The sequence below is a fragment of the Filicampus tigris genome, chromosome 7 (assembly GCF_054856515.1).
Source record: "Filicampus tigris isolate MCC_2025a chromosome 7, RoL_Ftig_1.0, whole genome shotgun sequence".
In the NCBI taxonomy this organism is placed as follows: Eukaryota; Metazoa; Chordata; class Actinopteri; order Syngnathiformes; family Syngnathidae; genus Filicampus; species Filicampus tigris.
The window spans coordinates 10,100,638-10,126,715 of record NC_141223.1 but is presented as its reverse complement, the minus strand read 5'-3'; the positions used below and the strand labels follow the sequence as shown (position 1 = coordinate 10,126,715).

Sequence of the window (26,078 nt, the reverse complement as noted above, 5' to 3'; positions counted from 1 at the left end):
ATCTTTTTTTAATGTTCTCTGAGTTATTTGTCAAGAAAATGCTAGAAGTTAACACTTAATATTTTCCTGCAATTGGTGGGTCTTCAACCTGATTTTAAATGGTTCACAACTGGTTTCATTTTTTCACATTCACCTGGTCCATTAACCTTTGCTAACAAGTTGAAGTAATCATCTAGGGGTCATAAACCACAGGCAGAAGTAGGCAAAAAAAGTTAATCCACACTTGTAATCGTGCTATGGCGTTACAAAGACTTTTCAATTGTGACAGTAGTATTTGTATTTATTTTTTGTCATTACAACTCTGTTTTGCAGCAGAATTATTTTCCCATGTTTCCTTTTAATCTGTCCCTATATAGAAACAGCTCAAGTCGAGAGCGAGGCGAGCGCTTTGACCGTTCCGACCGGGCTGATCGTGGTTTTGACCGACGCGATGACCGCGAGCGAAACAGGCCACAGGTTGCTGCAACACGCAGCTTCAGTCGGGAAAATGAGGAACAGAGTCGGGAGAGAGAGCAGCGTGGGTCAGCAGATCCAGTCCGCAAAGTAGCAAATATGACAGATGACAGAGATCGTGGCAGCAAAGAGAGAGCTCAGAGCCGAGAAAATGGTATCCGAACACACTTATACTCTCGTATTCATACTCATGTGTGCCAGCATTACCATTTTAGCAAACATGATCTTAATTCTATGTCTGGTCACTACATTTTGGTATTGTTTTGATTATATAAACAGTGCGAAGGGAAACAGCTGACACTCCTCCACCTCTCCAAAACACGACAAAACCTGCCTTGACTGTGGAAGAGCTAACCAAAAAATCCAAAGCCATCATCGAAGAATACCTCCATATCCTTGATATCAAGGTAAGGCATAACATTTGTTGTTTTTTTTTTCATGTATGTATATATCACCTCATTATGATGGTCACTTCACAGTTTCGGTGGACAGGGGCTCATACTTAGGCACAGGATTTGTTGGGATTTCAAATTGAAGCATTTCCAATAAAAAGAAAATTATCTTCTCATTAGTATACATGCATTTATAGTTTTACAAAAGTAAAACGTTTTTACTAAAGAAAAAAAAAAAAAAGGCACACACCACACACACACACACACACACACCCCCACGCAACCACACACACACGATCACACACACATGCACACACACATGCACTTTAGGAGTTGTGCAACAAACATGTGACTGAAGAGGTAGATAGCTCCTAATCTCACAACACGACCAATATGTAAGTCAGATCACACTGACATCACTCATGCGTCAGTGAACCAATTAAAATGACCACAATGCACATTTTATTAACATTTGTGAAAGGGACAGTTTGTAGAATTTAGTGACATCGAGTGGTGAACAAATAGAATGCAAGGACCTAAGTTCAAATGCGCACACTACGGTGATTCAGAGAGACCACACTTTGCAAGCCTGCCACCAATTTCTTCAGCAGAGGTGCAAGCAAAATGTCATCACAAACGATTTCTAGTATACTCTCAAGTGACGTGTATTAGCGAAGTAATGCTATAAGTGATGTGATAGAACATTGTTTTTCATATTATTGAAATTAATAGTTTTTTTTAAATGAAGGAACTTTGAGGAATTAAAACTTTCTTCACACTGTCTCTTTACCATCCTATTAACGAAGCATAACACACTACAAATTATTTAAAAAGCTGTATCATATGTAGCTTCCAAAATGCCATGTTAATATATGTTTGAAGTTATTTAACTTAGCATGTAGCGTATAGGAATAATATAGGATGACTTGCGTCCGATCTGCTCTTGTCTTTACGTGAATGCATAGTGGCGTCATTTTCACATTTGAAAATGGCAGCGTTCAACCAGAGCTTGTCTGCGACAGGAGAACTTGTTTTAAACTACTTGTAACTTGTTTTTATCAAGCTATTGTTCTGATAAAATTGTTTAAAAAAATGGCTAATACTGTGCTGATTAGACAAATGAACTCCATCTTGATAAATCGCATGACATTTACATCAATCTGCGCGTGTTACATGGCTGTTAAACCACAGCTCTGCTTAATGGAGTAGCACATTCATCATTATTGGCAGAGATCTTGAGTTGCAACTTCAGGCACTGCTATTTTTACCTTCCTTGTAAACGGCAGGTCGGAATAGATCACATCGCATGTAAATAGTTGTCAACTAGTGGCCATCGGATTCTCGGTCACCTCCAGGACTAAGGCCCTTCTCCCGTTATCACTCAGTTTAGACTGGCGGCCACCCGAACATCCTCCATTTATGGATGATGGAGGCCACTTAGCTTGTTTGGACCTTCAAAGCAGAAACGTTTCAGTATCCTTCTCTACATCTGTGTTTCAATATGATGTATGAGGTTCAGGTGCTTTTGAGCATGGTGGGGATAAGACTTTACTGGCGAAGCTAAAATGGGTGCTAAAACAGTCTTCGTCCTCTGCTCGTTCCCGAACGTATGGATGTACTCTGTCGCCGTGCTTCCTGGATCCTCTCGACCCCTGCCTGGTAATTGCTGACTCTCTTAGTGCGCTTTGGCTTTGCTGCCCTCCGCACCTTCACCCAAGCAGGGCTGATCTCCAGCTGTTGAGGGAGCGCCCCCAAACTCGCCGATCAGAAGTGCTATGCACTCTTGCAACTCCCAGAAGGATCACATTGTTAAATGCAAGGTCAATGACGGACAAACCGATTATCCCGAGGGAGTTATTCCTTTCCAATTACCTTGATTTCTTCTGTCAGATGGAGACAGGCGCCAGTCAGTGCAGTGCTTTACTTGAATTGTTGCCACCTGACTGTGCCCACTTGGACACCTGGAGACAGTTTTTAAAAACAACTTGCCCCACATCACCAGCTTTGAAGATAAAATGTTAAAAAAAAAAAAAAAAAAAAACCCATGAAGCCATTATTAGGTGTAGTGATTCTAATTCAGGGGAAATGTTAATAAAATTTAGAATAAGAAAAATGATCTGCAAATACTTTTCAGGTGAGCTTAAGTCTAGTTTGTGAACAATAGAATTTTGACAGGTATCTTGCACTTTCGCATTTAAATTTGAAAGTGGTGTAAATGTGTATGAGCAGTACACATTTAGATTTTTTTTTTTAATGGTTGAATTTGAGGATCACTTTGTCATGTAAAAAGAAATACAAATATAAATGTCTCAGCATGCATAGGCAGTCAAGGATATTTTTCTCTGTCCCCACAGGAAGCCCTGCAATGTGTGAACGAGATGAACTGCCCTCAGCTATTGTCTGTGTTTGTACAATTCGGACTGGAGTCAACACTAGAGCGCAACACCATTACAAGAGAGAACCTGGGTCGGCTGCTGCACCGACTCATTAAGACAGGCATCCTCCCGATAGAACAGTACTATAAAGGGTCAGTAGGAAACCTCAAAAAGTCCTCATCATGCCTGTTAAGCTAACACGTTTTCAAGTCAGCGCACACATTTGTTTTCAAGCATTTGGTAAGGAACTCCTGTTGTGAGCACACCATTCATGTTTATCATTGCGTGTTGTTGTCTTCTGTTATGTGTTAATATTATGCCAGTTATTTCTGGTTTTAGAATCAAAATACTTTTGGATTGGGCCCTTCCTTTAGTGTGCTTTTAAGTGGGGATTTTGCAGTGTTAAAACTGCTATCAAGATAGAATGTAGCCTCACTTCCCCGACCCCTCCCCCACCCCCAAGCTCTTTAGAATTGCAGACTCCCCATTTAAGTCAGATCATTATCTGTTTTATGTAGGCTTCATGAAATGCTGGAGGTAGCTGAGGAAATGGCGATAGATATCCCGCATATCTGGCTGTACCTGTCAGAACTGATCACTCCGATGCTCCATGAGGGCGGGATCCCCATGGGACACCTTTTCAAGTGAGTCTCAAACCTCTGCGCCTCAGCAAATGTTCAAAGACAAAATGGAAAATATTTTTTTAAATGATGTGAACGCTATCTGTTGGATTTTACAGGGAGATTTCAAAGCCTTTAATCCCTTTGGACAAAGCTGGAGACCTGCTTGTCTGTATCCTCACTTTACTCTGCAAAGAGATGGTGAGCTCATGACTTTTGACTCCACACATCAAGTAGTGTGGGAATCTTAATTTCAGTTGTATCAAACAATCTGAAGGATACAATTTTAAAAAATGTTGTTTTTTTTCCTCATTAATTCACAAGACTGAATTCAAGAGTCAATTAACTCACTCACTGCCATTGACAAATGTACTAGTTTTTTCACAGTCCAGCCATTCAATCCCAGGAATGTATTTATATTTTTTTCTAAACTTTTCAAACGTTAGAGTAAAAGAGGGTCTGAAAATGTCTGGCAGTGAATGAGTTAAGGGTTTCATTTAATGTGACCTTACTATTGGAACCTGGATATACACTGAATCCTAATGAATTTGAGGATGCCCAGTGGGATACACTGTGGTTGTCTGGAACCATGCATTTCTTAGCTAAATTAGGTGGGGCGTAGTAAGAATCACATTGGATGTTTGGAACCAGCATTTAAAAAAAAAAGAAAACGTACTCATATCTGACTTCTGAGTGTTGTTTCGCCTCACCTTCAGTAAGTTGCAATGTTTGTGGTGGCCTCCCACAAGGAAAACACGGTTGTGTTTTTCATTCTTTATTTGTCGGACTACATATAGAGAAAATACATAGGAATGGACCATATTGGGGGTCTCATCAGTCATCAATATGCAGATACTTTCCATAAGATAATTCCTATTCCTCTCTTTACACATTTGTCAGTGAACCTGTAAAGCAGGGCTGCCCAAATCCAGTCCTCAAGATACCCTATACAGCCTGTTTTTTACATGTTTCCCTCCTACAGCACACCTGACTCATATGATCAGCTCCTGCATAGGGGCTCTCGAGGAGCAGACTTGGTCACCCCTGCTGTAAACAGTGCGCTTGCATCAAAACCTTCTCAGTGTGGAACCTTTATTTAAATTACCATACTTTTAATGTGAGGGGTCTTTTTGTTTAATGTAGACACTCTGGTGCCTTTATTTTCAGAGGTAGGTCAAAATGTTTTTTTCATGAGATTTGTAAATGTGTGTCTATCCCACAACCAGAGCCATAGCAAGGTGGGGACAATGTGGCGGGAGGCAGAACTCCAATGGAAAGACTTGCTCCCTGAGGACGTAGATGTCAACAAGTTTGTGACAGAAAAGGTAACGGGTGATAACCACCATCATCTAGCTTCTCCTCTACCTACCATGTGATAGATATCTCTTTGAATGATCTATTGCGGTGGAGACCTAGTTTGAAAATATTACTGTTCAGTTGAAATGACTTTCTGAAGTAGTAACAAGGTAACATTTCTGTTTTTCTTGAAGAATGTGGCATTCACACTGGCTGAAGCATGTGAAAAGAGTAAAACCAAGAAGATGAGTTCTGCCGAGCTGAGCAGACAGCTTGAAAGACTGATCCAGGACAAGGCTGATAGCAAAACAATCATTGACTGGATTGAGGTGTGTATTAAGTTATTTATTGGGCTTTTATTTACATTTGACTTCCATTTACCGGTATTCCATTCATGGTTCTGGAAATGATAGCCTTTGAATCATATTTTTCCCCCATGTAATACATGTTAAAAGTAGGCCCTGTTTGTACTAATAAATTATATGACAAATTATATTCATTACCTTGGTGTTCAGATGTGTTTTTACCCTTTCGTTGTCTCCTATCACAATGAAAAAAATAATTAAATATGCCGGGGGTCGCAGCCGTAAGAGTACCTAGGTCAAGGGTGGAGGGTCGCGGCCTGACCGACAAAAAAGGGTCAAGTGCCCAGCTCTGGTCTTTTGTTATATCTATATTAAAAGCAGCTTCATCTTCCATACTAGACAAAGCTGGAAAGTATCCAGGGTTATTGTTTTAACATTCTATCCTCAGTAAAGCAACATTTTGGGGTTTTACAGAAATGTTGTACAATGTTTCTATCTTGTAGGCCAACCTGGATGAGCAGCAGACCTCCTCCAACATGTTTGTCAGAGTATTGATGACCTGCATCTGCCAGTCAGCAATCATCTGTGAGTTGCCTTCTTTACATCCTCAATACAAGACTATAAATAAGCATTTAACTCTGACGAATCACGGCCATGACAGACAACTACTGATTTATAACAGGGGGGAAATGAATGTGCAACCTTAACCGAATCCACACTTTTTTGGCAAGACTTTGCATAAAACTTTGGTTTGTCTATGGGGGCTTATCCACCCAAATGTTTAGTTATGTTACAAGCTGATATTGGAACAGAGGGTCTGGCTTGCAATCTTCATTGAAAGTTCTTCCTCACAGAACTAATCATGCATTTACGGACCTTGCTTTGTGGGTTGTTGCAGTCATACTGGACACAAAATGTTCCCACAAAATTGTAGGTTAATTAGGTTAATTGTAGACTCTAAATTGTCCAAAGGTATGAATGTGAGTGTTATTGGTTGTTTGTCTATATGTGCCCTGCGATTGCTTGGCTCCAGCTCACACACGACACTAATGTGGACAAGCGGTACATAATGGTTGGATGGCTAATTAACCAATTATGGTGTTTGTCTGACATTTTGTACAGTGTCCAGGTCAAAAGGACATTCAGTTCAACTGCTGCATGCTATCAACGCTGTATGTGAGCTACAATGAATGTCCTGCTGACATTGCTTTTTCCCCAAATGACCTGCAGGTGATAATCCCTACAAGGTGAATGACGAGATAATCAATCAGAGGGCCATGTTGCTGCAGAAATTCCTGAAGGATGAGCTGAAGGAGTTGCAAGCTCTCTATGCCTTACAGGCTCTAATGGTGCACATGGAGCAACCGGCCAGTGAGTGACTATATACAAACTAACTGAACATTTGCCTGACTTATTATTTACTCAAGTCTTTGATTGCTTCTTTACACTGCCATGAATGTCTGTGCTGAGATCAACTGTTGTCTCTTGTCCCCTCCATCAGATCTGCTGCGAATGTTCTTTGACACACTTTATGATGAGGAAGTAATCAAAGATGATGCCTTCTACAAGTGGGAGTCATGCAAGGACCCCGCCGAGCAGCAGGGCAAAGGCGTGGCCCTCAAGTCTGTCACCGGCTTCTTCACATGGTTGCGCCAGGCGGATGAATCTGACAACAGTTAGAATCGCTGGAGCGTGACAGCTGGACTTTAATTGAGATCCTATGGGAGAGGACGTTAGGAGGATTGCTGAATCGGCTAGTTCCTTCCGCAGAAACAGAATCAAAAAGCAATAAAAAAAAAAATCTTCAGCTGGGAGAGATTGTATTATCGATCGAGCGTTCGATCGTGTCATTTTTTTTCGCTATGCAATTGAATGTCCTAGTTCTAATGAATCCACATGACGAGAATATACAGTAGATCGTGAGAAGGTTGAGAAGTAGGAGCTAGAACCATTTACTTCAGTATTTTTTTGTCTGCTTGCTTTGAAGTTTGACTCCTATTTTGAAATGGCTTTCCCTCATCTCAGCAACACTATGCTGACAAATGCATAAATATGTAAGAGGCAATATATTTTCGATGATGTCATCCTTTTGTCATGGAAACTCCGCAGCAGTGACAATGCTGCATTTGGTGTTTGAGCTACATGTCCATGTAGACGCTTGCTTTTTTGGGAGTATTTTTTTCTGCATTGAATGATTGGTGTGTGTTTTTTAGTAAAAGAAAAAATATATATAAAGAAACGTGGACATTTGAGACGGAAGTCATAAGACTTGTAGACTTCTGAAGACTAAAACCATTTCACAAGGAAGGACAACGTCACCGTGGAGTCATCATGAACATTGACCGTTTTGCTGCTGGGGACGATGATCAGTCGCCACCCCGTTTAACTTAGCCTCCGCTGGATCTGTGTTACTCTTTCCTTGTCTGTACTTCACAACACAAACTGAAGCCAGCAAGATTGAGGCCTTGCTATGAAACTTGAGATACAGTTATTGAAACTTAAAAAGTTGCATAGTTGAAACCCCACTTTACGATAGTAACATTTTATAAAAATGTTCAACAGGACAAATCTGAAGGCCTTTTTGCTTCCATGAGTGGAAACGGATTTTAGGAGAGTTCTGTACATACAGTTTTTTTGGTTTGGGTTTTTTTCCACCCAGAATGAGAGAATATTAATGTAATAGTTCGTTCTTGTAAAACAAAGTGGAAGTTTACCCCTGTATTTATTTCTCTCCACAGCTGGCTCGAAAGTGCTTGTAATTATAAAATCAGAGTACAGTAATTGATTGCAGTAAAGTCAAAATGTGTAAATAGTTCTTTTTGCTTGACTTTTATTAAAAATATATTTAATTAAAGAAAAGTATGCCTCTATTCACATCCAAAACTGGAAGAACTAATAAAGATTGTTGCAAATATAAAATTCTTAGAATTTTTGTCACATTTCATTGAGTGGATGGATATCACACATCACAAAGGCCTACGAGTTTCACAGTGAAGAATTTTAGCTTTTTGATGACAGACTTCCATGAAAGGAAAACGACAGCAGCTCAAACTGAGACCTTTCCAAGTGTTTTTGACAGAGACACTTAAATAGGCTTTTTTTATGTTGACCTTCTTGAGACTCGTCAGCTCAATACAGTATTTCACTTAAATTTTTCGCCCCTATTTTTCCCATTACACAATACTATTTACTATTTTATTTTTATTTGTTTATCGTGCTGGCGTGTTTAATTACTATATATATATATATATGTAAACAATTACAGTTGTTGCTACACTTCCATTAAAGCAGCATCGACCTTAATAAAAAAAATTCACAACTCTTGATGTAACATTGACTAACCAAAAACAGTAGTTGAATGGAACTTCATGTCCTGAGGGGGTCTGTATCGTTTTTACTGGCACAAAGCAACTTTGAGGAGGATGGGATCAACCCTGGAACACAAAAAAATACAAAAGTCCTGAATTGCTTTACGGCATACTCACTTCCTCCTTTCGCTATAAGGGCGGCTCAGGATTTCATGACTGGCACGCATGGGATATGTGGTTGATTTTTGTCAAAACACTACCGCTTTTGTCCACATGGCGCCACCATAATCAACAAAAACGGACATATGACACAGTGTTTGTTGTTTTAAAGCAGGGGTCACCAGTCCAGTCCTCATGGGCACCTATCCTGCATGTTTTCCATCTCTCCCTACTGCAATACACCTGTTTCAAATGATCTGTATCGCTATCAGGCTTCTGAAAAGCTTGCTGATGAGCTGATCATTTCAATCAGGTGTGTTGCAGAAGAGAGAGATGGAAAACATGCAGGATAGGTGCCGTTGAGGACCGGACTTGGTGACCCCTGCTTTAAACCAATAGCTCGCTGGCATTGGCTCTCTGTTCACATGTTCCTATATCTGTTGTAACACTGTGGTCAAGCGAATGCTGAATTGGGTCATTAATTATACCTGCGGCCCCCGAACCACCACCCCCAGATTGAAAGCATTTTTTCTGAGCGCCAGAAGAGAAAATGGGCTGACAGAAGACAATACTTTCACCACAATTGATTCTTGTAGCTGCTAGACAAAATAACTAAAAGTGAAATTGAAAACACATTTGTGTTAACAAAATAAAAATGACAATATTTGTACAACAACTTACAAAACGAAAATGAACTGAAACTTATAAAACTGTAACTGAAGAAGCAAGATCGTAGTTTACTTTACTTTATTACACAATACTTCATGATTTCTTTTTGTATTTTGTATACTGCAACGACTTCATATATTAAATAAACAAACAAACAAATAAACAATTAACTAACTTACTAAAACTAATACTAAAACTAAGTCTTTAAGTGGACATGTTTTCATGGCTCAAATATGTAGTCATTTGTAGGCACTAGGCAGCCTCCATTTTCCCACATTCTCATCGAGCAGGATCTTCAATCCTGTTCCTTCAGGTCCGCTGTCCTGCCTGTTTTCCATCTTTCCCCACTACAACACATCTGATTCAAATGATCAGATAATCAGCAACATTTGCAGAAGCTTGATAACAATCCTGGTCGTTTGACCCAGGTCTGTTGCAGCAGGGAGGGACGGTAGACAGGCAGGACAGCGGACTTTGAAAAATAGAATTGAGGTTATTTGATTGACAGTTGACATCTGATTTGTTTTAAATGTTTTACCTGACTTCTTTTAAAAGCCACAATTTTCTATTGTCCCCACCTCACATTTTGTTCTCCTGTACTTTTGTTCCTCACCTTCTCAATTATCAATTAATCCTACAACCATTCTTCCCATTATTATCAATCACTCTCTTTCATTAATTGTATTTTATGTCAGTGTATTTGTTACATGTGCAGCGCTGGTTGGTTGTTGTTGTGAACTGCGGTACCTGAAACAATCTCAGGTCATTTTGATTTAGTAGATAAGGGGCCACAAGAGTGATGTGAGATATGAGCAACACATACTGCACGTCCACGTCAGCAAGGCCTGGACAAAGAGCAGTCCACTATTTGTTGTTCTTTGACTTGTCTAAAGCATTAATTTGAGATTCATCCGTTTTGGGATTCTCCTAAAAGCACAATGGCTGTCTGCATTTTAATAAAAGAGATGCAATTTATGACCGAAACTAATCTGATCCACTCTTTTCTCGACACAGTTGAAGAGGAGAATCCAGAGTTTTGGAGATCACAGGCCAAGAGAAACGTTGCAAACAGCTTTAAATAGGAAGCAGAACACCAATGTGGCCAAAAACATCCTGTTTTTCCTCGGAGATGGTGGGTGGCAAAAGTCACAAAAAAGATGTTAACCATTACAATATGTTGTACACACTACTTTTTGTAAACTTGGTTCATTTAATTTGCATCTTGAGCAATTTAATCTGGTGAGATGATGTGTCCAAAATGGTTAGATGCTAAATGAAAAATCCAAATCATGTAAAAACAAAATACAATGACGGAAATGAAATGGATTATTATTATTTTTTTTGTCAGTGTATTAGTATAAATACATTGCCATTAGAAAATGACATGAATGCAAAGTCTGCATTATGCATGTTCACATTAGGTATGGGAATAACAACCTACACAGCGGCTCGTATCCTCAAGGGACAACTGCAGAACCACACAGGAGAGGAGACTGTGATGACCATGGACACCTTCCCCCATGTGGGCTTGGCTAAGGTAACACACATACACACGCATGCACGCTCACACTCACAGATACCAAGTAAATTTTATTCATATAATGTACAGTATACTATAATCCTGCTTTTGTCTCAAAGGGTTCTCCTACATCCTGTACAGGCTTCCTTAAGCCTCCAAGGCTCAATTGATTATGACTGTGAAAAATTTTAAGGCCATGCATCTGCTGTTTGAGAGAAAATGTATATACTGGTATCTCTCTCTCTCTCTCTCTCTCTCTCTCACTCTCTCTCTCTCTCTCTCTCTCTCTCTCTTTCTCTCTCTCTACAACTTACAAAACGATACATATATATGTATATATATACATATATATATATATATATATATATATATATATATATATATATATATATATATATATATATATATATATATATATATATATATATATATATATATATATATATATATATATATACACATATATATATATAAAACCGAACTCAACATCCAAGGATCTAATGATTTTCAGTAAATTTCAGGTGTGTCTACCACTCTTGAACGGCACAACAATACACTCTTGTTTGAGATGATACAATGTATCATTGTTCTATATATGAATGATCAGTTTTAAATTGATCATCTTATTCAAAAAATGTATTTCAGTAATGGTACCCTAATCCTTAATAAATTCATTAGCATCCTTTTTAGACCATGTTAATGCCCCCAGCCACCAACATTTAGAACACAATTTGATATGGTATTAAAATATGTCATTTTGTTCAGTACATTCTAAAAATGGTTGGGTTAAAAATAACACAATTTTGAGTCAAAAATGGACCGATCCACTAATTGGGTCAATTTGACCCACCTTGCATTATTTTGTACAAAACAGTCACATTTCTTTGGGGTTGTTTTGTACAAAACTACCAATTTTTTACGTTGTTTTTGCAGAAAACAGTTGTTTCAAATTGACCCAAGTAGTGGATTGGTCCATTTTTGACCCAAAATTGTGTTAATTGTCACCCAACTGTGTTTAGAGTGTGCGGCAGGGGTGTCAAAGTAATTTTTTTGTCGGGGGCCACATCGTAGTTATGGTGTCCCTCGGAGGGCCGTCATATAAATGTGTGATCGCCTTATATGATCACATATACACAACAAATTGTTGGATAGCTAGTTTTGAAATTAAAAGCCGGTAAGTAATTATTTGTTCATTTTTTTTCAATGTGTTTTAAGGGGAGGATTGGTAACAAATAATACACTGCAGTATGTCATAGCTCAATGTTGTCAAAAGTGGAAACAATTTGCAAAAAGTGTGAAGTTGACGCAAATGTTTTGCCAAGTAAAATGAGCTTGCGGGCCGGATCTGGCCCCCGGGCCTTGACTTTGACACCAGTGGCGTATGGCCTCAAATGGCATGATATGAGTAAAAAATATATGCGCTTATGTTTTTGAAATTTCTTCAGGAAGGCCAAAGTTATTTTGTGTTTGTTTCTGATTTCATGTTTGGATGGGCATTGAGTTAGCTTGCCATTCAAGCACAATGTGACAGCTCTTTGCTACATCTCAACCAAGATCAAATTGGATTTTCCTTGCCCCATGAAGAGTATGCCCACATTGGCTGTCAGTACGTTGGATTAAAGGTTCTCCTTGTGCTTTGCGCAGACCTACAGTGTAGACTTCCAGATTGCAGATAGTGCTGCCACAGCCACCGCTTATCTGTGTGGGGTAAAAACCAACCTGAACACCATCGGCATCAGCGCAGCAGCTCGAAATGGCGTTTGTAAGAGTCAGAGGGGCAATGAAGTCACATCCATCTTGAAGTGGGCCAAAGATGCAGGTGAGGATACTGAGACAATGATGACTGCAAGAGGTGTAAATTTATGTTGAAGTAAAGCCTACTACCTTTATTCTTACACTGCGATTCCGTGACATGAAAAGTTGTGGCAATCATGTGTAAGTTATTAAGTGTGAAGGAGGTAAATGCAGCCATACTGGCTGGTCTGTTATATGGCCTCCTGTGGTGAGAGAAAAAAAGCGAATGATTTTGAGCTGCACTTCAAGTGCAGGCTGTTGCAGGCACTATTGACTGCATTGTCCTGTTGCTCTACTTCTATTCTCCCTAAGCTCTGTTTGAACCAGGTGATCTGCGATATGAAGCTGAGAGAGACCCCGACATGGACCCACCAATCGTCAAGACCACGGAAAAAGCCGTCCGCATCCTAAGGAAAAACCCGAAAGGCTTCTTCCTTTTAGTGGAAGGTGAGGACAAGCAGTCCATGCACCCTTTGATTCATCACTCTAAAAACAGTTGGGCTAAAAATAACACAATTTTGGGTCAAAAATGGACCGATCCACTAATTGGGTCAATTTGACCCACCTTCTTGTGTTGTTTTGGGTAATTTTGTACAAAACAACCCCAGAAATTGGGCTGTTTTGGACAAAACTACCCATTTTCTTGGTTGTTGTCTGTAACTACAACCCATAAAGTTGGGTCAAATCGACCCAAGTAGTAGATCAGTCCATTTTTAACCCAAAGTTGTGTTATTTTTAACCCAACTTTGTTTAGAGTGCACAGTTAATCAGGCAGGCAAAGTTTGCCAAATGCAATCCCCAAGGAGGTGCTTTGCTAAAAATAGAAAATAGAATGTTTTTGCACCTGCTGGATTAATCCATATCTCATAATGGTCACCAAGGGCCTCACTGTAATGGATGTTTGCGAAAACATCAATATGGCTTTGCATTTATATATGGGCAACATTGTGACTGATTCAAGAGTTGAAGGTGTGGTATTTTTTGTGCACAACCTCCGAATCCACAACATAAAAATGTAACTGTGACTTGCAAATATGTTCATCTCAATGAATTTTTTGTAAGGGGTTGACAGCGTGTGTGTGTGTGTGCATCTTGTATGTGTGCTGATTGACTGTGCTCCCCACAGAAGCTTCCCCAAGCCACCCACGACTGTTCACCGGAAGTGACGAATAGGCGGAACTGGCGAAAGTTCCGTCACCGGAAGTGACGAATAGGCGGAACTTTGAACTTCCGTCACCGGAAGTGACGAATAGGCGGAACTTTGAACTTCCGTCACCGGAAGTGACGAATAGACGGAACTGGCGAAAGTTCGTCACCGGAAGTGACGAATAGGCGGAACTTTGAACTTCCGTCACAAGAAGTGACGAATAGGCGGAACTTCCGTCACCGGAAGGGACGAATAGGCGGAACTGGCGGAACTTCCGTCACCGGAAGTGACGAATAGGCGGAACTTCCGTCACCGGAAGTGACGAATAGGCGGAACTTCCGTCACCGGAAGTGACGAATAGGCGGAACTTTTAACTTCCGTCACCGGAAGTGACGAATAGGCGGAACTTTTAACTTCCGTCACCGGAAGCGACGAATAGGCGGAACTGGCGGAACTTCCGTCACCGGAAGTGACGAATAAGCGGAAGTTCCGTCACAGGAAGTGACGAATAGGCGGAACTGGCGGAACTTCCGTCACCGGAAGTGACGAATAGGCGGAACTTCCGTCACCGGAAGTGACGAATAGGCGGAACTTCCGTCACCGGAAGTGACGAATAGGCGGAACTTTTAACTTCCGTCACCGGAAGTGACGAATAGGCGGAACTGGCGGAACTTCCGTCACCGGAAGTGACGAATAGGCGGAACTTCCGTCACCGGAAGTGACGAATAAGCGGAAGTTCCGTCACAGGAAGTGACGAATAGGCGGAACTGGCGGAACTTCCGTCACCGGAAGTGACGAATAGGCGGAACTTCCGTCACCGGAAGTGACGAATAGGCGGAACTGGCGGAACTTCCGTCACCGGAAGTGACGAATAGGCGGAAGTTCCGTCACCGGAAGTGACGAATAGGCTGAAGTTCCGTCACCGGAAGTTACGAATAGGCGGAACTTTTAACTTCCGTCACCGGAAGTGACGAATAGGCGGAACTTTTAACTTCCGTCACCGGAAGTGACGAATAGGCGGAACTGGCGGAACTTCCGTCACCAGAAGTGACGAATAGGCGGAACTTCCGTCACCGGAAGTGACGAATAGGCGGAACTGGCGGAACTTCCGTCACCGGAAGTGACGAATAGGTGGACCTTTTAACTTCCGTCACCGTAAGTTACGAATAGGCAGAACTTCCGTCACCGGAAGTGACGAATAGGCGGAACTTTTAACTTCTGTCACCGGAAGTGACGAATAGGCGGAACTGGCGGAACTTCCGTCACCGGAAGTGACGAATAGGCGGAACTTCCGTCACCGGAAGTGACGAATAGGCGGACGTTCCGTCACCAGAAGTGACGAATAGGCGGAACTTTGAGCTTCCGTCACCGGAAGTGACGAATAGGCGGAAGTTCCGTCATCAGAAGTGACGAATAGGCGAAAGATTCCTCGGCTCAATCTGGGGGACTACTTTGGATGACTTACTCTGCCATGACCAGTGAACTGGTGTTGAGATTTGAATTGATTGATTGCCTAGTGGTCGCACAAGGAGGTTTTTGGGAGACGTCAGGAAGCGATTTGGCCTTATTATATTAGGTTTTCTTAGTTAAAATAACCTTACGCAGCATGCCTTGAGCGTTATTTACGATTTAGCTTATTAGTTCCTTTGCAAATTTTAGTTTAATAGTTCGATATAAAATATTGGGATTGACATTTGTGAATACATGCTGATGTCATTATTAATTTATTACGGTGTTGGGACAATTTGTGAATTGCCCCGAAGAGGGGATTGAGGTATATTTTAATATAAAATAGCGCAGTTAGACCTTCAGTTACGCCTGTGTTAAGTGAGAAGTGGGCATGCGTGAGATTTAAGGCATCAGCAGGACACTGGTCTGCTAAGGTGGAGACAGGATCCATCATCAGGTAGGGGACATCTGGATAAGATCTCCTTTGTTTTTCCTGACTGAAGTTGAATAGTCTCAAGGTAATCAATCTTAGGGGGTCAGGAGTAGCAAACTTTGTGGCACCTCTCTTTCTTGGGCATCCGAGGGTGTTAGGCATCTCCCTGCTCCCCATAAGAAGAAAGACACGAGACGGGAGGAGCGCGCGCCACAGCAACTCGGAGAGCAACTTCTTTTGGCATCAGCTGTTTTGGTATCAATAAAATCTTGTTCCCAGTCAACTGAATTGTCAGAGAAGTCTTTTCATCATCAACTCAGCCTGGCCTTGCGTCTGCTCCGGACAAACGCATCGACTGACCCTGCTCAACTAAAGTAAATACACTAGATACCCATTTCGAGGGCAAAGTATTCTGGGTAATTTTTAACCTTGGCCAATAAGAGAGTGCTCGCTCCTCATTGGTCAAATTATAAGGAGTCCTCCAGATGAATAATGTTGTCGGTGTGGGAAGTAGGGAAATTCAAGTCAAGTTAAGTTAAGTCAAATGTATTTAAATAGTCCTTAATCACAAGAAAATCTCAAAGGACTTCACATGCCCACAGTTGACAAATGACATCGACGACATCCCCAGCAGAAACCCCCTGAGCACTTTACACTGACAATAACCGAAGGTGACACTTCGTAATCATTGCGTGTAGGGGTGTGTGTGTGGGTGTGTGTATGTGTGTGTGTGTGTGTGTGATGGCACTCATTGCCTGCCAGTGATTCTCTGCCACTAGCCACTTGACATTTCCTCTGGTTTGCACACCCTCAATTACAACACCCAGCCGGCAGCCTTTCTATTTTAGCTCCGCAATTTCTCTTAGTCCCTCATCTCTTTTCTCCACTTTTCTGTGCCCATCATTGTTGACAGCTGTCTTTCTTTACATGATGTTCTGTCAGCTCAACTCAATCCATCAGCCCTCCTCACTTGTTTATCTCTTCTTCGAGCTTCTGTGCTTTCAACCTCCCCCTATGCTGTCAAAGCTCTGTTTTCTCTTGTTTACCCCAGGGTTTAAAATCTGTCGTGGATGCAATGCATTTTCAGAGAGAAAGAAGATGATTTGTTAAATCTTACACCTTGACATCTAACGGTGATTGATAGTACTTGATTTTTAAACATTTGTCTTTACTTTGCAAGTGTAGCTTCAAACAATCACATCAACCCTTTCTGCATAAAGTGGATTGATGTTTGCCGCGGGTGAAAACTTAGTGAATGCCATTTAAGTTGGAGATTAGCACAAAGGAAGTTACAATAGCTGTGCTAATTAGACTCAGATGGCAGGTCTCTCCATTGATGTAGCAACTTTTTTTTTTAGATCAGTCTTCTGAACAAAGACAAAAAAACTTACTGGGGAATGAGGCCGAGTGTTTCAAAAGGGACATCAGGACATTTGTTTTATTATTTATGAAAAAATCTATGAACATGCTTAATGTGTTGCTCAAAGTAAAGGAAAACAAAAAAAAGTTGAAAGAATTCGATCTGTTTATCTGTAATGCTCACCATACTAACGGCAACTATCAGTAAATTGTCACTTGAACTATTTAATGGATGCCAAAATAGGGGCATCGAGTACATGGCCGTGGAGCCTTCACCCATGTAGAGTGGCAACTTTACCTAGCCCATGTTACAATGAGTGACTCCACATTCTTAAGTGGATTCATCAAGTAATTGTGCCAAGAGTGCCATAGATAAAGAAGGTCACAATGATATAACGGCCTAGCTCAAGTCACCTATCTAATTATGTGTCCAAGAGGCCTAATCCAAACATAACCAACTCAATCTTGTCTCACCAGACTATAAAAAAAAGAATGCTACCCTGTAGGATTTTCATTGACCTAATCAATGTGTATACTAACTGTACCCAACACCTATGATGAACATGGCCTGGTTGTTCTTTCACCACACAAATGTTGCTGACCGAATGCAAACGAGAGCAATGCTGGACGTCAGATGGTTGCCATAGAGAAAACACTTATTGCAGTTCTATCAATATGCCCAAAAAAAGATGGTCGTTCAAAAGGGAAATTTTGCCTCATGAGTTTAGAATTGCAGCAGTGACAAAGTAGTAAGCTTCGTTTTTCAAGATGTTCAAGTCATACATCATCATCACCTCTGGCATATTGCTTGGTGTTTGCGTTGCTCTCTTTGTACTCGCTCTTTCCTCCTCTGTTCCTGTTGCACCCTCCTCCTCGTTCACCTAATCATCCTCCTCCTCCCAGTGGTGCTGCAGTGATTAATGTGCTTGTGAAAGCCTGAGCTCTTCATCAACAAGGAGACTTGCCGGCCTAATGGTTCATCTGGAGAAAAAGACCGTTTAACCCAGCGAGCTCGAGACCTCCGGCAGGGCACTAAGGAACCAAAGATAGCACCTGTGTGTGTCAGTGGCACCTCCAGAAATATTTCATAGGGGTGGCCAGATGGGGACACTTCAAATCTTGGGGTGATACACCAAAACTAAAAGACACAATTTCAGAATATCATTAAAATGTTTTAGTAAACCGGCCAGTAGGGGGAAAAAAATGATAATAATAATCAAAAAGGCTTAAAGAAAAGCCTGCTGAAATACTTTGGTTTATTGTGTTATATTTAATGTTACTAATGATCTAACGTGCACAGACTATAACAATACAGCTAACATTTTGAGTCCCGTGACAATTATGTACATTCATTGTACACAAAACAACTACTAGGGAAAAACAGGTGCTGGCATATATAAATAAAAGCAAGTACAGAAACAATTATATATTTTCTTTATGTAACAAGGATTTCCCAGCAGGGATCAATAGTCTTATTCTGATTTTCAGACGCCGTTGGTGTGTGTGTGTGTGTGTGTGTGTGTGTGTGTGCGTGTGAATTTTTGTATGTACAGTATATGTGTATGTTTCAGAGAGAAGTGACACAATTGTAAGAAAAGCTGAATAACAGTTAATGAGATAATGAGACACGCTCATTTTATATTTCTCAGGGAAGTCTCCATTGTGGGCCAAAGATATGTTGCCGTACACCACACTGATGTATGGAAATGGACCTGGACACAAAATCATCAATGGCACACGGCCCGACATCCGGAATGTCAACACAAGTAAGATGCATTCTTTGCCTCTTTGTAGTATTTCGGTGCTTTCTTGATTGTCTCGAGGATAGAAATGGTAAAGACATACAATGTAAAAGCTATGAAAAAAATGACTGTTGCATGTTTTTCTCGCTGTCTTACAGCTTTAATTGAATCCCCCCTTTCATATAAATATAAATGTTGACTTAATATTTAATTCAAGAGTATAATTATATTTCACTAAAGCCACATTTTCAAATAATTTGTCTTATTAATTAATATTAGACATTAGTCCTTTTTAATTAGTACTGATCACATATCAGTTTATGACTCATGATATGAAAATGAAGAAAATTCCCGAAGTGTATTTGTCTCTGTATTCATCCCTTGGAGCTAAAACTGCTCACAGTCATTTGTAAGGGCTCATCAGGTGTAATGCGAAAAAAAAGGACCTAATTTCACTTAATTGGTCCCCAAAATATACTTTGTTACAACAAATAATATGTCTTTCTTTGTTCATCTATCTATGCCAGCGACATATGTCATAGGCAGAACTAGATATTCACCTGTTGCCATTTCTACACAATAATGTCTTTTTGTTCAGCTAAACATATTACATATTTCAAACTGAATAAGCAAATTTGGGGGTAAATTGAGATACGAAGTGTTCCAGCATATATACTTTTTGTGACATTTTTGTTTGGAGGTGTGCTGTGAAATTTCTCTAATCTAATATACATGCACGAGCTCAATGAAGTTTGGGAAACACTGACTAATCCATTATTTGTGGTGTACCGATTCATAAGTAATTTAAACCTCTTCATGTAGTTCCAGTGGAGCATTTTTGCTTATTATGGACAGTCACGTAAGTCACACCTTTCTTTCCACAGAAACTAAAGAATACATCCATCTGTCAGCAGTGCCCACAGACTCAGCCACTCACAGTGGCCGTGCTGGCCCGTGGACCCATGGCTCACCTCTTGCATGGTGTCCAGGAGCAAAATTACATCGCCCACGCCATGGACTATGCTGCCTGTGTAGGAGCAGACGTGAGGCATTGTCGAGGGCAAACGACGCCAGCTGTGGTACACACCACCTTCAACAATGGTAATAACAGTGCTGGAGGAGCCCGAAGCTCAGTCGCGTTGATCAGTAGCGTCTTCGGCGCAGCGCTGCTGGCCCTTCATGTGCTGACGTAACAAAGATGTCGTTCCAAGTGTCACATTTAAAGGAAAGGATCATGAAGGTGGAGTGGGCAGGGAGATAATGAACACTTGTGATGTGTCCTGCACTGACTGTGTCATACTGGATATAATATATATAAATAAATGAAGTATTTGTGGAAAAAATATGTTCCCCCCCAAGACCACTGCTCACTTTTTAAAATTATGGCATAAGCTAATTGGCTCCTCTGTCTGTCTGGACACATTTAGTTAAATCAAAGGGAGGTAAGGATAGGCTGCATTTTATTTCTTTCTTTTTCAGTGACAATCAAAAATGGGCATTATTTCTTTGCCACTAATAGGCTTTGATAAAAGGCAGTTTTGAAAAAATAAAATGTATGAATGGAACAAGAAGGTTGTCAAGTCAAGTCAAATTTATTTATATAGTCCTTAATCACAGGAAAGTCTCAAAGGGCTTCACATATGCACCAGATCATATACACGACATCCACTGATCTTAACCCCCAGGAGGGCAAAAAAAAAACATCTGGGGAAAAGTGAGAAACCTTGAGAAGGGACCACAGATGGGGGAATCTCCCTTCCAGGATGATCAGGCTGCAATGGATGCCGAGTGGGCAACATTGTACACACATTATAGTACTATACAGTGTTTGTTAAAGTGATGTAAAAGTTAATCAAATGAAGTGCTGCAGGAAGATGACATCGGTGAAGTGAGCAGGGGCCCAATGGTCGTCAATGTCGAAATCTCCATAGCAGCGCTTCTGAGGATGTGGTCAGCCTCCGATTTTGTAGCAGTCAGTTGCTGTTGGATCGAAACAGCGACCTCCAATTTGGTCGTCATCACCTAATTCCCAAGCCTGGGAAAAGGGGACAGAAAAAGAATAGGAGCGGCAGTAAACAGGCCAAAACAAACAGTTCAACTAAATGCAGAATTGTACAAATAAGACTTAATGTTTATGTTTTAAACATGTGTCCAATATTTGAAGGGCTTCTGTATTTCCACAGACAGACCGTTAATAATGCAAAATATTTAAAGACCACCTATTTTTATCTTTGAAAGACAGATTATGGTAATTATTGTGGACATCTGCTCGGGTTAGAGGTTTATTAAACCTGATTTCGATTTGCCTTGCTCTCATTAAAGTAGAGCCACAGGCCATAATTTTGCTCCATATGATGGGTCTGCTCTCATCTTTGGCTCACAATCAAGACTCACAGATCTTTTAGCACACCAAGACTTCACAAGAATACTAGAAGAAAAATAGTCACATTTTGCCTTGACTTACCTATTTTTGGGCCATATGCTTGTCATGAACAAGACCAATTAGTCTTTATACATATTTCTTCATAAAAAATATGAAGAAAATATGAAAAAAAAAAAAATAATATATATATATATATATATATATATATATATATATATATATATATATATATATATAAAATGATAATGATCATTGTGTGCATGTGTGTGTTCATGTATGCGTGCCTGCCTGGTGCATGTGAGATGCAGCTATTCCTATCAGTTGGGTATTGACTGATAACAAAGCCTATCATTATGTAAGTGGCAGAAAGTCCATTTGCTCTTACAAGCTATATATGCCTGCACAATACAGTATAATGAGATCCAATATAACTGCTGAATAAGAAAGCTATGCATTCAGAAAAATTTATTCATTCATTCTCCGAACTGCTTGTCCTCACTAAGTTTTTTATTAACGCTACCACTTTAATGTTCATTATTGGTATGGAGTTTGCAATAGTGTAGAACTAGCCTTCCTCAAAATTAAAAGAGACGGACACAATATTAAAACAGCTCCCAATATGCAATACAGCTAAGGCATGCTGCGAAGTGCAATTATAAACATATTGTTAGATGAATGCCTCTATGTCAGTGTCATTGAAACTTAAATATTATTTTGTGAATCCATTTTACAATAAACACCTTAGCAAAGAATACAGAGCTGGGCACTCAACCCTTTTTTGCCAGTCCGTCCTCCATCCGCGACCTGGGTAGCCTTCCGGCCTCGTCCCTCCGACCTTATTCATAAAAATTATCGGCCGCCAAACCCCAACCTTTTAAAGCGGTTCCGACCTTACATCCGCCCTCACCCACTGGAGAGAAAAGGCGTCGGTGGATAACGCGCCGCGGGAGAGATGCTAACGGCAGAGGTTTATTTAAAGCTCATTAGCTGGCTAATTTACTATTCAAACCCGCTGTGGACACGCTTCAAACACACTTCAAACGCACCACTAGTAGTCAACCAACTGCGCGTACTTACTTCCATTGTTTTGCCAGTCATATTTTCTACCAAGCAAAGCTCTCCCTCTCCGATGTGCGCGAATGAAGCGGCTGCAGCATTCAGGTTTCAAATTTCCCGCGGTCAAACGCCTGCGCTCCTTCTTCTTCTACGTCTCATTCTTCTTCTCCTTCCTTTTCTTCTCCCCTCCGTGCAGTGCAATGCAGTGTAACATGATTTAGTTATCAATTGATATTTTCATTTTTGTATATAAATTTGAGGATTGCATATATTATTTTGCATTTATTATTTTTCTAACATGCTGCAATATTGTGTTGTGAGTAAATATGTACCATCAGGGAGTTTTTTAAATTTACCATTCATCAGCAACAACTCTTACACGCTCCTCCATTTTCATGTTTTCTCTCTGCTCCTGAACTTTCCCTCCCACCTACAATAGGAACCTATCATGTTATTCCCAACACAATGACAACCAATCAGTGTCCACTTCAGCGTGTGACACAGACCATTGTTTTGTACACCCCAACAACTCAAGCACAAGCCACACGCATGAAAATGGATCTCATCATCATACAGTAAAGTTAGAGAAAATTACATTAATGCGATTAAAAAAAAAACGCTTTAACTGTGTCTGTAATTAAGTGATCGCAATTAATGCACTAATTTGACACCCCTAATATATACAGTATATACACACCACATACTTTAGGTCAAAGAACCCTGTGATTTTTGTTTTATCCCTAGCCAATAGCTAAAAAGGAAATAATAACAGTTAATCTAATTAATAATAAAGAAGTTTATCATCCTTATATGTGATATTCGCAAATGATAAATAGTAACGTATCAGTCAAGAAAGTAAATATAATCTACTTGTAGTACTTGTTTCTGTCTTCAATGCCCCGGTCTAGCAGAATGATGACACCAATCAAAGCTCTTCTGCTGGCATCCAGCTTGTTCTTTCCAGAGTCTATTGGCTGACATATTGGAACCTCAGGGGTGGCCGCACATCTCCTCATGCTCCACAAGCTGTGACTCTCCAACTGGTTCCCTGAAGCCTGTCAAAGCATCCTCTGCTTTGTTCTGTTCTGCAGATGTTTCCCTGCCTCGCAGTCTTCCTCGCTCAGGCCGCTCCGTGCTGTTTTTATTCAATGGACTTATATACAACAAATGAGAGATTTTGTTTCATAAAAATCTTCAATTATGCTTTCTGAACATTAATAATGACAAGAAACAAGTGCCAAGAAATACATACAGTATACCATTTACTTAGTAGGTGCTTTTAGTAATTAATTTCCAGATCCAATGCAGTGGCAGACTTTTCTAATCCTATTGCCCTCACTTCCTTTCCTACATACAACCATTCGGTGGCACCACAGCTCCAGCCACTGAGTAGCTGTGATTTTAAAACATTATCAAATAACGAAGGTACACTGCGGGAGAACTTCGTAGAGCCAATTACTTTCTCTTGCAGAGGATTTATACACACTCATTCATTTCATCCTTCAATTTCTCACAACACACTTACAAGTGCACTCAAAGTAGGGGGTTAATCCCCCAAAAGCGTTCTTTATGCAGGGGCGGAGCCAAAATAATATTTAGTGGCGTGGCCAGCATGAGAGGTCATTTTGGGGTGGCACAAACGCTTACCGTGTATATAATAGGCAGCTAAAAAAAAATTAAGGCACCTAATCACTTCAGCACCACATTGTTTACAATTCAGGCAGTAATGAAGAGGAATGAAATGACAATATCTTGAACCTGTGCCAACATGACGTGTAGTGAAATTCATGGCCGAGGCACTGACATTCGAATCAGATGTGGAAAGTCACAGCATGTACAAAACAGAGCAGCTTATTTTCCATTTAGGGTCTTTACCATTAAAGTAGCCACAGGGTCAAAATTCAATTTTCTACTTTTTTTTTTATATACATAACAGAGGTCAAAATCAATCTGTGACATGGTTGAAGTTTGACATCTATGTGATTTGTCATTTGGATCTGAATTTGGCGTATTCGTTTTGAAGCTCAGTATTCAAATGCCCACACATTAAACATAAATTCATGTGCTGCTAACTATACCAGGACCGTGCGCAATACAAGCCGGCCTGAAAAATGCGGAGTGAGCAAATTTGCGGATTTGTTAATCATGACTGGTCATACAGCTTGCAGCTGATGACAAATTTGAGACAAAAACACATACACAATGGAGGCGGCCAATGTAGCGGTTAGGTTTCAGTCGAGGGTGGCCAAGCCACCCTAAGCCTTCCCTCAAGTCTGCCCCTGTCTATATGTGCAATTATGTGCGATGGAACACTCTTGATGGCTATAGCGTCAATCTTCTCCTACACCATTTCCCTTTGGTGGCATTTGGGCATCTTTCTGTGGCCCATTATAAAAACAGTGAAGTTAAGTCTCCTGACATTTAGAAATTCAATGTTGGATGCAACTACCATCATAATATCATAATATGATAATGAACTCCTAGAGAACATTTTAAAACGACACAAACGTATCTGTTGAGACTGCAGGGTGATTTAAAGAGAAACGCCACATTAATATCAGTGGAATATTATTCAGTACAGTATATTGTTATAAGTGCTCTATGGTGGTTTAGGCCCGCCATAAAAGGCAAGCCCTGAGAACCCATATAAGCCTTCATTTTATATTTTAGAAGCATCATAATTGTTCTCTTTGGGGGTGGATGTAAAAGAACCCTCAAAGGAGCCCTCTGGATTGGCTCCTTGGCACCAGATAATGGGCACCGTGGAGGAGAAGCACTGCCCGGCTATCTTTAGAGTCGTGGTGGGCGTGAAGCGAGCGAGAGAGAGATGTAGGGAGAATAAAGATGCTTCTGAGTGGGCTACATTGGACCTCATAATAGCCCCTTTTGCTCACTTTCATTCACCAACTATTCACATATGACAATAAGTTGAGTGCCTTGAAAATGCATGCGGCTTATTTTAGAAACACCAGCTTGTGCAGCGGCCCCTTGACTTACAAGTGCCTCAACTTACTGAAGTTTTTCAAGTTATTTATCGATTTTTGTCTTGCCTTTTGAGCTGAAATTGCAATTACAGTGAGCTACAGATGTGCCACTGCTTGAGTGAAGTAAAAAAAAATATATATAAATACAAATTCAGTAAAACCTTTAGGTAGAAATCCAAGAAGGAGTAAATTCCTGCCTAGAATGGATTAATGACATTTTAATTCATTTCAACAGGAACGTCACATAAAAGTAGAATTTGGACTTAGAAGCAGACAGGAGACAGAAGTAGCAAAGTACAAATCTTTATATACAAAAATCCAAAGTAGGAAAAGAGAGCTTGGCTGGATGCAGAAGGCATGGAAAAAGCTTGACGTTCTGACAATGTGTCACTCGGCAAACCGTGCTTAAAGGGAACCCAAAAGTCAACAAAAAAAAATTCTTGACTCAGGTAACGACAGCTTTTGATGATATTATGAACTTGGGATGGGAAAATGAAGCTTCAAGATGCTGCATAAACCAGTTGTTGCATTGTTTTTATTTATCCACAGTAGATGGCACTCTCTGTTCAACGTAGGGCTGAAAACACACCAACTTGTCATTTCTTAATTAAACCGCTTTCTTTAAACCAACAGTG

At 40.4% G+C, this 26,078-nt stretch overlaps 1 protein-coding gene and 1 pseudogene across 13 annotated transcripts in view; both read left to right on the top strand.

The window, feature by feature from the left end:
• The window catches only part of LOC147144735 (eukaryotic translation initiation factor 4 gamma 1-like), a 35,359-nt gene extending 27,005 nt beyond the window's left edge, over nucleotides 1-8,354 (top strand). For all 13 annotated transcript variants that reach the window (XM_086034920.1, XM_086034919.1, XM_086034917.1 and 10 more), the window contains 10 exons: nucleotides 357-607; nucleotides 733-860; nucleotides 3,200-3,372; nucleotides 3,739-3,864; nucleotides 3,960-4,041; nucleotides 5,067-5,165; nucleotides 5,331-5,465; nucleotides 5,945-6,026; nucleotides 6,672-6,812; nucleotides 6,943-8,354. In XM_086034920.1, the coding sequence (XP_085891046.1) occupies nucleotides 357-607; nucleotides 733-860; nucleotides 3,200-3,372; nucleotides 3,739-3,864; nucleotides 3,960-4,041; nucleotides 5,067-5,165; nucleotides 5,331-5,465; nucleotides 5,945-6,026; nucleotides 6,672-6,812; nucleotides 6,943-7,121 (1,396 nt within the window). In that variant the 3' untranslated portion in view covers nucleotides 7,122-8,354. The remainder of the gene's footprint in view (nucleotides 1-356; nucleotides 608-732; nucleotides 861-3,199; nucleotides 3,373-3,738; nucleotides 3,865-3,959; nucleotides 4,042-5,066; nucleotides 5,166-5,330; nucleotides 5,466-5,944; nucleotides 6,027-6,671; nucleotides 6,813-6,942) is intronic.
• Nucleotides 8,355-10,998: 2,644 nt separating this feature from the next.
• LOC147144734 (alkaline phosphatase, tissue-nonspecific isozyme-like) lies at nucleotides 10,999-20,213 on the top strand (annotated as a pseudogene).
• The last annotated feature ends 5,865 nt before the right edge of the window (nucleotides 20,214-26,078 follow it).